Genomic DNA, 12,609 nt, shown 5'->3' with positions numbered 1-12,609 from the left:
CAGATTCTAAAGAATCATCCATCCATACAAGTTCTCAATTAACCATGTTCAACAAGAATTCACAATGCACTGAAATTGATACTTTAGAACTTAAGCAGATGGTAGAAAACATTTGTTTTCAAAATTACACCTTGCAGAAATCCAACACTACTATAAGAAAAAGCCACAAAAACTGTTTATAGCGCAGTCTTAAAGGGAAAATCCCAGATTAACAAATTCTAAAGATAACACTGGAGAAATACAACAACAATCCTGAAAACAGACTAAATCATAACAGAACAAAGCAAATTTGGGGCTAAACTTTTAAACACCATGGACGGCAGATGCCTAAATTCATATCACTTGCCAAAGCAGTTTGTCAATCCAGGAAAATTAAGGCCTATTGTTGGAGACCAACTTGCTATAATCTCCATAGAGACCTATAACTTTTTAATAAAGGTATTTGATCAAACAAAGATTTCAAGTGTTAATACATTTAACAAACTAAAAGCACATTGACTAAACACTATTTTCTGAGCAACCTTTACCCTAAACTACAAACAAACTTCCCACTAACATTTTAGCATGATTGAAGATCTCCTGCTATGGTTATACTTTACACTGTCTCTTAAGAAGACACTCTGTTCTCTCAGAACCAACAAAAGCTGTTCTCTCCCTTTTAGCCTGTTTCCTTTTCCTTTCCCAGCCAGGTTTCTTTTTAATCCAGAACTGAGTTTCAATGAAGGATTACATGGAGAATCCTTCCCTCAAGCCAAACCAAGGTTACCTTACCAACTTCCCTTAAATCCTCTCAAATTTAGTATCTTTATTTCGAGCTTAAGCTACCATCTGTGCCCTGCATGGTGAACAATAAGTTCATTCTCGCTGCTTCAGGTGCAAGGCTGCAATCTAATTTCTGCTCTTTGTCTTGCAGATGGCTGCAGACTTACTGTGTATCTAAGTTTGAGGAGGCAATGGCCTAGTGGTATTACTGCTAGCCTATTAATCCAGAAACAAGGTAGTGTTCTGAGAGCCTGGGTTCAATTCTCACTATGGCAGATGATGGAATTTGAATTCTATAAAAATCTGGAATTAAGACTCCAATGATGATCATGAAACCATTGTTGCTGTTGGAAAAACCCATCTGGTTCACTCATGCTCTTTGGGAATTAAACTGTTATCCTTCCCTGCTCTAGCCTAAGTGTGACTCCAGACCCACAGCAATGTGGTTGACTCTTAACCATCCTCTGGACAATTAGGGATGGATAATAAGTGCTGGCCTAGTCAGCAATGCCCACAAGCCATAAATGAATCTAAAAAAGTCAAAGGATATCTTAAGTGCAGAAATCTGAAACTACAGTGGGTTTCTATGGACCTTCCCTTCCAAAAGCCCATTTCCACAGCAAACTGACTCAAATAGACTATGCACTCAGGTAGAAATGCTAATCCGCTTTCCTCTGGAACTCTGTCTTGGAATTCCTAAAATGTCCCTGTGAGACTTGGAGACCAAGAGTCAACCTGCTGTCAGCACAACGCTTTGCTTTACTGTTGTCCACAGGTGCAAATATCTAGCTCCTGCTTTCCAGCAAGACAACCTGAACCCCACCCACCCCTTAACCTTTAACAAAGGGTTTTTTTATCAAAGCAGAATTCAGAGCAAGTCCTGTAACTCCTTCTGAACCAACTTAAATTAGAGAGGCACCACAAAAGCATAACTATTATATAAACCTTGTATTTACAATAAACTGGATTTTATTTTAAAAATCTGCTTAGAGGCATAAGTGGGATGGGCTGCCACCAGTAAACCTGGGAGCTGGTGCATCAGGCCATCCCTGCCTGCTTGCCTTCAGCTGCAGTAGTGGGCTGCCCTTCCTCCTCCACATGATGGCCCAGCTGTTAAAGATATCTTTAATGTTAAAGTTTAAACAGTTGGATGGAAAATCATAGCCCAAAGACTGTTACCCACACATTGCAAGTTTGAGCCCACATTTCATCAAGACATTGGTCATGACACTCATACAGAATATCCTGCCCCTAGTCAATTCAGAGCTAAAGCATACATAGTAGGTTACATTAGTCACAATAATGGTAACAAGAGACCATCAGTTTTCAACTTGCATCATCTGATTTTTAATGAGACCCTTCATAGGTTTAAAATGGTTTTAAAAAAGAAAAAGCATTGATTTAAGATGACTATAGTGATCACTTGACAGTGAGCCAGTTCATGAAACCATCAAAAGACCTAGTCTTAGTTACAATTAATATGTAACCCAAATGACTGAAAACAAGTTACTCATTTGTTTTTGTCCCCTGTTTGATTTACATCATTTTGAAATTTTCTTTTATGAACTTATAAATTAGAAGTAGGCCATTTGGTCTCTTGACCCTGTTCCAAAGGGTGAATCTATTTGCATTTCGAAGTCCATATTTCCATCTAACCCCCCAAAAATCTTTGATTCCCTTGTTTAACAAGAATCTATTTATCTCTGCTGTAAAAATATTCCATGATCTTGCCTCCATTATATTGAAATGAATGACTCCACTGCAGATTATCCAGTTTGAAAGAAACAATGAAGCCCTACATGGGAATACCCACAAATTAAAAGTATTTCAGGCAACAGAACGATGAATGATAGACTTGTAGCAGCAGAACGGGCAGTTTTTTTTCTCTCTCCCTCCCTCCCTCAGGTTTTGGATGTTTAATGCCAGTGAAAAGTGAATCAGAGCAACATCTATTCACCAAGAACTCAAATCTATAAATTTCACTTACGCAGTGGGAATGAGTAATCAACTGACCAACTGTGGTCTCAGTTTAACAAGAATGGAGCCAATTCTCCTCTCACCAGGCCATAACAAAATACATTGTTCCAATTCATCATACACTGTACAACTATGCAAATATTTTTTAAAGGTAGACCAATAAAGTGTCCCTTTTTAAGAAATGGATTTATCTGCCTTTGAGAGAATATTTTTCCAATTTGGTCAATCTCTAAGTCGTCTTCCTGCTGTCAGCTGATATCACTTCCTGAAGACTGTTCCTCATTTACATCAATAACTAGGGGGATGTAGTCATGAAGTGGTTAAGTTGCCAGTTGGCTATTAATGTTAATATTAACCTGCAGGAATAATTCACTAGAACAAAAGTTTAAATTCCATCTCCGCAGTTTAAGATTTGAGTTCTTGGTAATATTTTAACTGAATTATCATTAAAAATGACCATGGAACTACCAGATTATGATTAAAAACCTAACTGGTTAATTCATGCCATTCAGGGAGATAATATGCCATCTTTACTTAGTCTGGCAGTGAGTGACTCACGTTCCACGAGAGCATGGTGTTTGCTCTTAATTGCCCACCAATTGTTGTATCAAAATGCTACACAGAACAAATAAGGACACGCAATAAATATTGGTCACGATATCTACATCCCACGAATAAATAAACAAAAATAAATATTGAGAAGTAGCCTTTGGTGGTATTTCTGCTGCGAAGGTATAATACATTTCTGTTAGGTTCTTAAATTTTTGGAATAATAGTGAGATTTCCAATAACTCCGTTGTACATACCAGAACTAAGGCATCAAGCTAATTGATATTGGTATTTATTTCAGCTCAAACAATTTTCCTGAAAAGTTGATGAGAGATCACCAAAATGATTCATTTTTAACAAACATTAAATCATAAACTAGGAGCAGGAGCAATTAAGGAGCCTGCTCTGCTATTTAATATGATCATGGTTCTTCTCATCTTGGCCTCAACTCCACTTTCCTGGCTGCTCTCCATAACCCTTCAACCCATTACTGATTTAGGTATCTGTCATTCTCCTCCTTAGATTTACTCAATGTCCCAGCATCCAGTACACACTTGGGTAGTGAATTTCTCAGATCCACAACCCTTTGAGGGATGTACTTTCTCCTCATCTCTGTTTTAAATTTGCTCCCTTTTATCCTAAAACTGTGACCTCTCACTCTGGATTGCTCCTTCTACTTTGTCAAGCCCCTTTACATCTTAAATGGTAATGATATCAAGTTTTAATTCACAATTCTAATGCCAAAGAATTCAAATTCCATTCTACCAAGGAATGAAAAAGAGTGAATGAGAATAAGGGAAAGAAAAAGAAAATAAAACAAGAGAATAAAGGAATAGGAGAGAACAGAAAACAAGAAAAATAATTTTTTAAAAAATGATATTCTTTATGCAATAAATGTGAACTTCATTAACTGAAATAATTCTCCTGTTTTCACAATAGCCAGTAAAACAAACTTCAACAAATCCACTTAACAAACTTAAAGCTGACAAACCCGGAAATGTTTTACTCCTTCTGGATCTTCTAGAAGATTTTCTAATGAAATAGCCCACTTGGAGGTTCCTGTTGAATTCTGTTGGCTATCAGTTGCACGCATATCATTATCATGAATTTCTGTAATAAAAAAGGCATAATACTTTACAATGAATATTTCTGTGACATAACGAGTTTTAGCAGAATTTATATTGGTCAGATTAACTGAGATGACAGACCAACCTCAGGAAAATATTTGCTTTCTTTTTGAATAGTTTCCCTTGACAGTTCATAGATAATGGAAATTAACTCCTCCTGAGAATTCATGAAAAAATATCACACTTCTACAATTTGCTTTTCTGTGGCAGCAATCTACAACAAATTTTTTTACATACATCTACATGCTCATCATTGTACCAAGGCAAGCAACATTTTTTATTTACAAATCATATGGCCAAAGAATAACAAAGTTAAGCCACAGCATTGGAAGGGACATTTAATAGGCAGAATGGGCGAGATTCAGACACATTAGCTACCAGGTTAAGCTAGCAGACATCCAAAGCTATCACCACTTTGCAACATTTAGACAGTTCTTAGTTACATCTCAGCAATATAAGTGTATAAATACGTAAATCATCCAAGTTAGATCAAGTACAATCACTGTTGCTAAGTGGCAGGTGACTATAGACACAAAGATAGAGATTTGCATTAGCAAAATGCAGGGGTAAGTAAACTGTTTCAATAACAAATTTTAAGACATCATCCTGCTATTCTGGGATAGAAACTATTAAGGCTTTGCATGTTTTTCACCAACAGTACATTGACAACAGTTTCCATTGTTCTGAAATCACAAGGCATTTCTGTGAAGATCCCAATAGATCTCAAATTCATTTTGTTTAAAGAATACAGTTTTTCAACTTGCACTCATCAAGACTAGAAAGCAAGAAATCAGACTTCCATGACTTTTATGTCTCATTTTAGCAGCGTTTACATTCTGTGATACCAAGCAATTACCAAATTTATTTTGTTAAGCTTAAGTAAAAGAAAAACAAAATACATATTTCTATAAGACCTTACTTAACTTTACAAACTTCTTTAAATACAATTGATATGAAATTCAATTACTGTTGTCAGAAGAAATAGCAGTAGCTATTTTAGCAATAGCTAAAATAATGAAGTGAATAATCAATCTATCTGTTCCTATTTGAATTGCTTAAGGAAAAAAATGATGATCAAAATACTGGAAAAATTGGTTTTCCTCACAATTTTACCTGCTTATAGTGTAGGTACGATTTTGGGAGGAAACAGACAGATTCCAGTGTTCAAACTAATAAGTCTGGTTCCCTTATTCTAGTGTCAGAACTGAAAAATCTTGAAACATTTGGCGATTCTTCTGCCAGGGTAAGAGACACAGATTTAGAAGTGGTGAGTGGCGGAGCCAATGTACAGATGAAAGTCTCCAAAATCTGATCAATCACCAGCATAGAAACAGTGTTTAACATTCATCCAAAGTGGCAGAACGAGTCATTGCTTTCCCAAAATCCAACACTTCTTCCAAGACAGAGCTGCTCAGATTTACACTCAACGGACAACGTTTTGACCTCTCAAATCTCTGACTGAGAGCCAAAAGTTGAGATGAACTGGCACAAGTCAGAACATAAGGTGGTAGAAGGTGAAATTCTGCAGGGATTCTCCTACTTCAGCAGAGGATTTACAAGAACCCCAGAATTTAACAGTACTGGTGTGGCACTGTACATTGCAGTATACAGTTTCAAGCTCAAGGAAGAAAGGACCTTAAGCCATAGAAGATGTACAGCACAGAGTGACCTAGAAGATACCAGAGAAGCAATAGTGTGAAAAGAAACTTATGATACTGGAATTATTTCCAGTAGAGCAGGTAAGGCTAAGAGGAGATATAATAAATATTTTTTCAAAAGTTATGAAATATTTTAATAGACAATATAAGGGAACACATGTTGTCTTGTAATCAAATCAGTGACAAGGAGTCATTAAACTAAATTTGACATTGGAGAGAGATTATCATATATTTCTTAAGCTAGTGTGATGTTAGATCATCAGATGTATCTTAACTAATCCCTGTAACGAAAACATTGCATCTTTTGACAGAAGCATAGTTAACTATGCGAATCATACAGAAAAAGTAGATAGACAACCTTGGGAAATAAAAGGCAACATTTTGAAAAATGTTCATATTACAAAGGAGGAGGTGCTCGATGTCTTAAAGCATAAAGGTGGATAAATCCCTGGGACCTGATCAGGTGTACCCTAGAACTCTGTGGGAAGCTAGGGAAGTGATTACTGGGTCCCCTGCTGAGATATTTGTATCATCAATAGCCACAGGTGAGGTGCCAGAAGACTGGAGGAAGGCTAACATGGTGCCACTGTTTAAGAAAGGTGGTAAGGTAAAGCCAGGGAACTTTGGACCAGTGAGCCTGACCTCAGTGGTAGGCAAGTTGTTGGAGGGAATCATGAGGGACAGGATTTACATGTATTTGGAAAGGCAAGGACTGATTAGGGATAGTCAACATGGCTTTGTGTGTGGGAAATCATGTCTTACTAACTTGATTGAGATTTTTTTGAAGAAGTAATGAAGAGGATTGATGAGGGCAGAGCAGTGCACATGATCTATATGGACTTCAGTAAGGCATTCAACAAGGTTCCTCATGGCAGACTGGTTAGCAAGGTTGGATCACACAGAATACAGGAAAAATTGGCTATTTGGGTACAGAACTGGCTCGAAGGTAGAAGACAGAGGGTGGTTGTAGAGACTTGTGACCAGCGATGTGTGACAAGGATTGGTGCTGGGTCCACTGATTTTCGTCATTTATATAAATGATTTGAATGTGAACATAGGAGGCATGGTCAGTAAGTTTGCACGTGACACCAACATTGGAGGTGTAGTGAACAGCAAAGAAGTTACCTCAGAGTACAATGGGATCTTGATCAGATGGGCCAATGAGCCAAGGATTGGCAGATGGAGTTTAATTTAGATAAATGTGAGGTGTTGCATTTTGGAAAAGCAAATCAGGACAGGACTTATACACTTAATGGCAGGGTCCTGGGGATTGTTGCTGAACAAAGAGACCTTGGAGTGCAGGTTCATAGTTCTTTGAAAGTTGAGTCACAGGTAGATAGGGTAGTGAAGAAAGTGTTTGGTCTGCTTGTCTTTATTGGTCAGTGAATTGAGTAAAGGAGCTAGGAGGTCATGTTTCGACTGTACAGGACATTAGTTAGGCCACTATTGGAATACTGCATTCAATGCTGGTCTCCCTGCTATAGGAAGGATGTTGTGAAACTTGAAAAGGTTCAGAAAATATTTACAAGGATGTTGCCAGGGCTGATGGGTTTGAGCTATAGGGAGAGGCTGAATAGGCTGGGGCTACTTTCCCTGGAGCGTCAGAAGCTGAGGGGTGACCTTATAGAAGTTTATAAAATCATGAGGGGCATGGATGGGGTAAATAGGCAAGGTCTTTGCCCCGGTGTGGGACAGTCCAAAACTAGAGGGCACAGGTTTAAGGTAAGAAGGGAAAGATTTAAAAGGGATCTAAGGGGCAACTTTTTCCCACAGAGTGTGGTACTTGTATGGAATGTGCTGCTAGGCAAAGTGGTGGAGTCTGGTACAATTACAACATTTAAAAGGCATCTGGATGGATGTATGAGTAGGAAGGGTTTAAAGGGATATGAGCCAAATGCTGGCAAATGGGACTAGATTTGTTTAGGATATCTGGTCGGCATGGACAAGTTGAGCTAAAGGCTCTGTTTCCATGCCATATGACTCTAAATAAAGGGAAATCATGAAATTTAAGAAGAACCGATTAAGGAGTAATACACCTGCTATTATCTCTCTTACTAAGTTCCTAAATGGCCATTGTTCAAAAATTGTGGACTAATGATTTCTAGTTTTTGGAGTGTTCTTTCGCATAGAAATATAGATTTCTGTTTAAAATATCCAAACATTAGAACTAGCATGATTTAACTAATAGAAGGAAGTGGATAGTACAAAAAGTTCTAATCTAAATTTTAGCCGACAATTTTAATTCAGTAATAATTGGGTGAAATAATTAGATCGTGTCGATATCTAGCTTTGTACTAATTAATCATGTGATCGTATTAAATATAACCACATTAAACCAGCATGTTAATGCATGTGGCTTTGTTGACTATCTACATAATCCTAATACATCAGCAGAAATGAATGGTTGATTCTTCTGAATTTTCTACTTTGATTATTCTGTCGTTAGTTGTGTTTAGGAAGTTACCACCAAATCTGGGGATTGATTAGGTCAGTTGGCTAGATGAGACAGTTTGCAATACAGAGTGATGCCAATAGCATGGGTTCAAATTCTGCACCAGCTGAAGATACCACAAAGGCATTTTTAAGGTTTTAGAGTAGATTTGTAGCTCGGGTTGTGGATGTTGTGATTGGTTGGTTCGCCGAGCTGGTTCATTGTTCCGCAGACGTTTCATTACCCTGCTGGGTAACATAATCAGTGCAGCCTCTCCTTCTGTCCTCACCTGAGGCATGATGACCCTTGGGTTAAACCATCACCAATTTCTCTCTATAATGAGAGCTGTGCTATGGTCTGGTAAGGTTATGGGGACTTCACCTGTCTTTTTAATATCTATGCTTTCAAGTGTGGGAACCTTTTCTCCATACCTACTCTGTCCAGACCCCTCATGATTTTGAATAGACCCATTGAATCTCCTCTCTGCTTTCTTTTCTCCAATGAAAGCAATCCTAACTTTTCCAGTCTATCTCCATAACTGAAATTCCTCTCCCCGAAACCATTCTAATGAATCTTTTCTGCACTTTCTCTAAAGTCTTACCATCTTTCTTAAAGTGCAGCGCTCAGAAGTGGTTGAAATATTCCAATTGAGGCTAAATCAGTGTCTTGTACAAGTTCATCACAACCTCTTTGTTCTTGTACTTTACTGCACCAATCATAAAGCCCAGGATTCAGTGCTCTTTATTAACTGCTCTCTTAACCTGTCCTGTCACATTAAAATAATTCATGCACAAATACACACAGGGCCCTTTGTTCCTGCATGCTGTTTAGAATTGCATCTTTTAATTTATATTCTTGTCATGTTCATCCTACAAACTGAATCACTTCACATTTCTGATTGACAAGTTGGTGCAGTGAGCGGTAAGTAGTAAATGGGGTTCAATGCAGAGAAAAATGAAGTGGTGTCCTTTGGTAAGAAGAACAGTGAAAGACAATATAAAATCTGGGTACAATTCTCAAGGGCATGCAGGAGCAAAGGGACTTGGGTGTCTACGTGCACAGATCATTGAAGGTGGCAGGACAGATGGAGAGAGCATTTATTAAAGCATACCATGTCCTCAGCTTTATTAATAGGGGTGTAGGTACAATAGCAAGGAGGTGATGCTGAACTTGTGTGAGACACTTGTTAGATCTCAGCAGAAGTACTGAGTATAGTCATGGGCACAGGATAGGAAAGATGAGTGCATTGGAGAGAGTACTGAAGCAATGTACAAGAATGGTTTCAGGAATGAGAAACTTCAGTTATGAGGTTCAATTAAAGAACTGTTTTTCTTTGAAGAAAGAAGACTGAGACAAGATTTGATAGAGGTTTTTAAAAGTATGAATGAGCTGGACAGAGTAGATAGGGAGAAGCTGTTCTCATTTATAAGCAGAGCAAGAATAGAGGACATCGATCTAAAATGATGTGCAAAAGAAGCAAGGATTATGTGACAAAAATGTCACACAGTAAGTAGTTAGAGTTTGGAGTACACTGCCTACATATTTGATGGAGGCTAGTTCAATTGAGGCATTCAAGAGGGCATTGGATGATTATTTGGATAGAAACAGTGCGCAAAGGTATTGGGTAAAAGCAGGAAATTGGCACTAGGTAATTATGTTTATTTGAAGAGCCATTGCAGGCATGATCAGCAAAACAACCTCCTTCTGTGTCACAATTGTGATTTTCTGCACTGATCTTCAGCTGCCACTTGGCTGCCCACTCCACATACTTGTTTACGTTCTTTTGAAGTTTTACACTATTCCCCCTCACATTTCATAATGCATCCAAGTTTTGTGGCATATGCAAGCTCTGAAATTATGTCCTGTACACCAAGGTCTAGATCACTTATACATATCAAGAAAAGCAAGGGTCTCAACACAGACCTCTGGAGAATTCCATTATAATTATCCTCCAGCCAGAAATCACCCTTTAACAACTATTCACTGTTTCTGCACAGCCAATTCCATATCCATATTGCTACTGTGCTTTTTAAATGTGTGGCATTGTGCCACAAAAACATCTTCTGTATGACATTATAAAAGTATAGTGTAAGACCGGCCAGATTGAAGAACAGAATTCAAACTAGTAATAGATGTAAACTCACACCCAGTTGTTATTTCAACAATGAGCCAGCTTTTGCAGCCAAGAAAATTTTCAGGAGCACGTAGGAGACAGAAATTGGGCCTTCAACTGAATGGAAATTTGTCATTTAATTAAATCTAAATGATTATGTGTCAGATTTATTCAACCTTATAGTGTATCTCATGACACAAACACATTTACAATGCACAAGAATCTGTTTAAGGCCTTTGGGCAGAACTAGTGCACGAAGACTGTTCAGAAGAAAGTATAATCACTAAAGATCAATGGTAGGAGTAAGGGGGTATAGTAGTTGAAATGAGGTTAAAGAGAAAGGAGCTCAAAATAATTTTCTCTTCCACAATACCACTATAATGAAGATAGCATTGATATGGTTCCCCAAAAGGCTAATTTTGAAGGAAACCGTTTCATCGCACTTGTCCTGCATGGCTTAATTAATATCATACCCAAAATGGCTGTTTTATACGCGCTGTCAATCTGTTAGTGGGCCAGATGACCTCAAAAGTAGGGGAAATGATGTGTTTTCTGAAGAAATATCTGGTGTAGATAATAACTACACATCAAAACATATGCTTCCTAACGTTCCTCTATCTTTCATGCTGGGGTGATGGGAGGGTGGGGGCACAGTCTAGGAGTTCTCAAAAAGTGCAGTCTGATGGTGAAAAACATTATTTTGCAAGAAAGAAAGAAAGATACCAAGTCCTTCCCTATAACCAATTCCTCATTCATTGGGCTGAGAAAAGTCTTTCTTGGACCAATACCAAAGAAAACCAGTTAGAGAACAGCAAGTAGAGAGCTTACTTGGCAGCGGTGTGGGGCTGGCGGGCTAGGGACGGAGAACCGTTTAAAATAAAAGCGGGGACGACCGTCAAAGATCGAGAGAAACTTGGGGAGTCAGCTACTTTCTGTAATGAACTTTTCCTGCTTCTGCTTCTGGTTCCGCATTTTGGCGCAAAAAAAAATGCGAGTGGGTCGTAACCGGCGCTCGCAGCACAACTTTTTGCAGCGGTGCCGGGGCCGGCACGCTCAAGCTACCGGCCGAAAAGAAACCGTTAGAGGGTGGGCGTCGCGCGAGGAACTGGAGTAGGGGGGCGAGGGGGCGTCGCGCGAGGGACTTGGGGGGAGGGGGAGGGGCTGGGGCTGAGGTGCCTTCGGTTGCCCGGTAACAAGAGCCAGAATCCAGCTGCGGCGAGAGAGAGAAGAGGGACAGACCCAACTGCTGACCGAGAGGAGGGCACGCTGTGGCCTCTGGACCTTACCTGAAGGTGGTCGCTTGCGGCTCAGCCGGCTGACAGCTTTGGACACGAACATGATCCTTGGAGTCAGATCCTGAGGGGTTACCAGGAGGAACTCGGACTCTGCCTCTCCGCGTACACACACACACACTCACAAAACTCGCTCTCGTCAGCTCTTCCCCTCTCTCGCTGAGAGACTGACGCGAAAAGTGTGCATCTTCCTCCTCCCCTCTACTGTAACAAGTGTGGCATGGGCGTCCTGTGCTTACATTTCGCTCAAAACGCATCAGAAGCTCAGCCCTCGCAATTCATTGGCACCCAAACAGCCACTGAATGAACAGGAAGAGAGGGAGAAATGAAAGAAAGGAAATGCGAAACTGTGTCATCAGTGTGAAAAGATGACCATTTCTCCTCATTTACTGATACTTCTGTGCAGTCATCTACTTGGAAGAATTCTTCAGGACCCCTCCGGAATTACAAAGGCTGTGGCAAGGATCACCTGCTTAGAGAATGCATACTTGAAATAAAATGTTCACAACTACCCGGGTTATCATCAGGTTGATCAACTTTGCAAGTAACTTAATCTTTGAGGCAACAAGGTGTAGAGCTGGATGAACCCAGCAGGCCAAGCAGCATCAGAAGAACAGGAAGGCTGACGTTTCGGGCCTAGACCCTTCTTCTTCTGATGCTGCTTGGCCTGCTGTGTTCATCCAGCTCTACACCTTGTTAC

The 12,609-nt window shown here is 39.4% G+C and overlaps 1 protein-coding gene across 1 annotated transcript in view; it reads right to left on the bottom strand.

Annotated features, from left to right (window-relative positions):
- Positions 1 to 12,402, bottom strand: part of LOC109936425 (regulator of G protein signaling 10) — a 40,927-nt gene extending 28,525 nt beyond the window's left edge. The window contains exons 1-2 of the mRNA XM_020535043.2: positions 11,904 to 12,402; positions 4,280 to 4,398 (exon numbers count right to left, since the gene is read on the bottom strand). Coding sequence (XP_020390632.1) covers positions 4,280 to 4,398; positions 11,904 to 11,955 — 171 coding nt within the window. The 5' untranslated portion in view covers positions 11,956 to 12,402. The remainder of the gene's footprint in view (positions 1 to 4,279; positions 4,399 to 11,903) is intronic.
- Between the last annotated feature and the right edge of the window lie 207 nt (positions 12,403 to 12,609).

This window comes from Rhincodon typus, chromosome 20 (genome assembly GCF_021869965.1).
Source record: "Rhincodon typus isolate 14 chromosome 20, sRhiTyp1.1, whole genome shotgun sequence".
Classification (NCBI taxonomy): domain Eukaryota; kingdom Metazoa; phylum Chordata; class Chondrichthyes; order Orectolobiformes; family Rhincodontidae; genus Rhincodon; species Rhincodon typus.
This window is presented reverse-complemented; position numbering and strand designations above follow the sequence as displayed.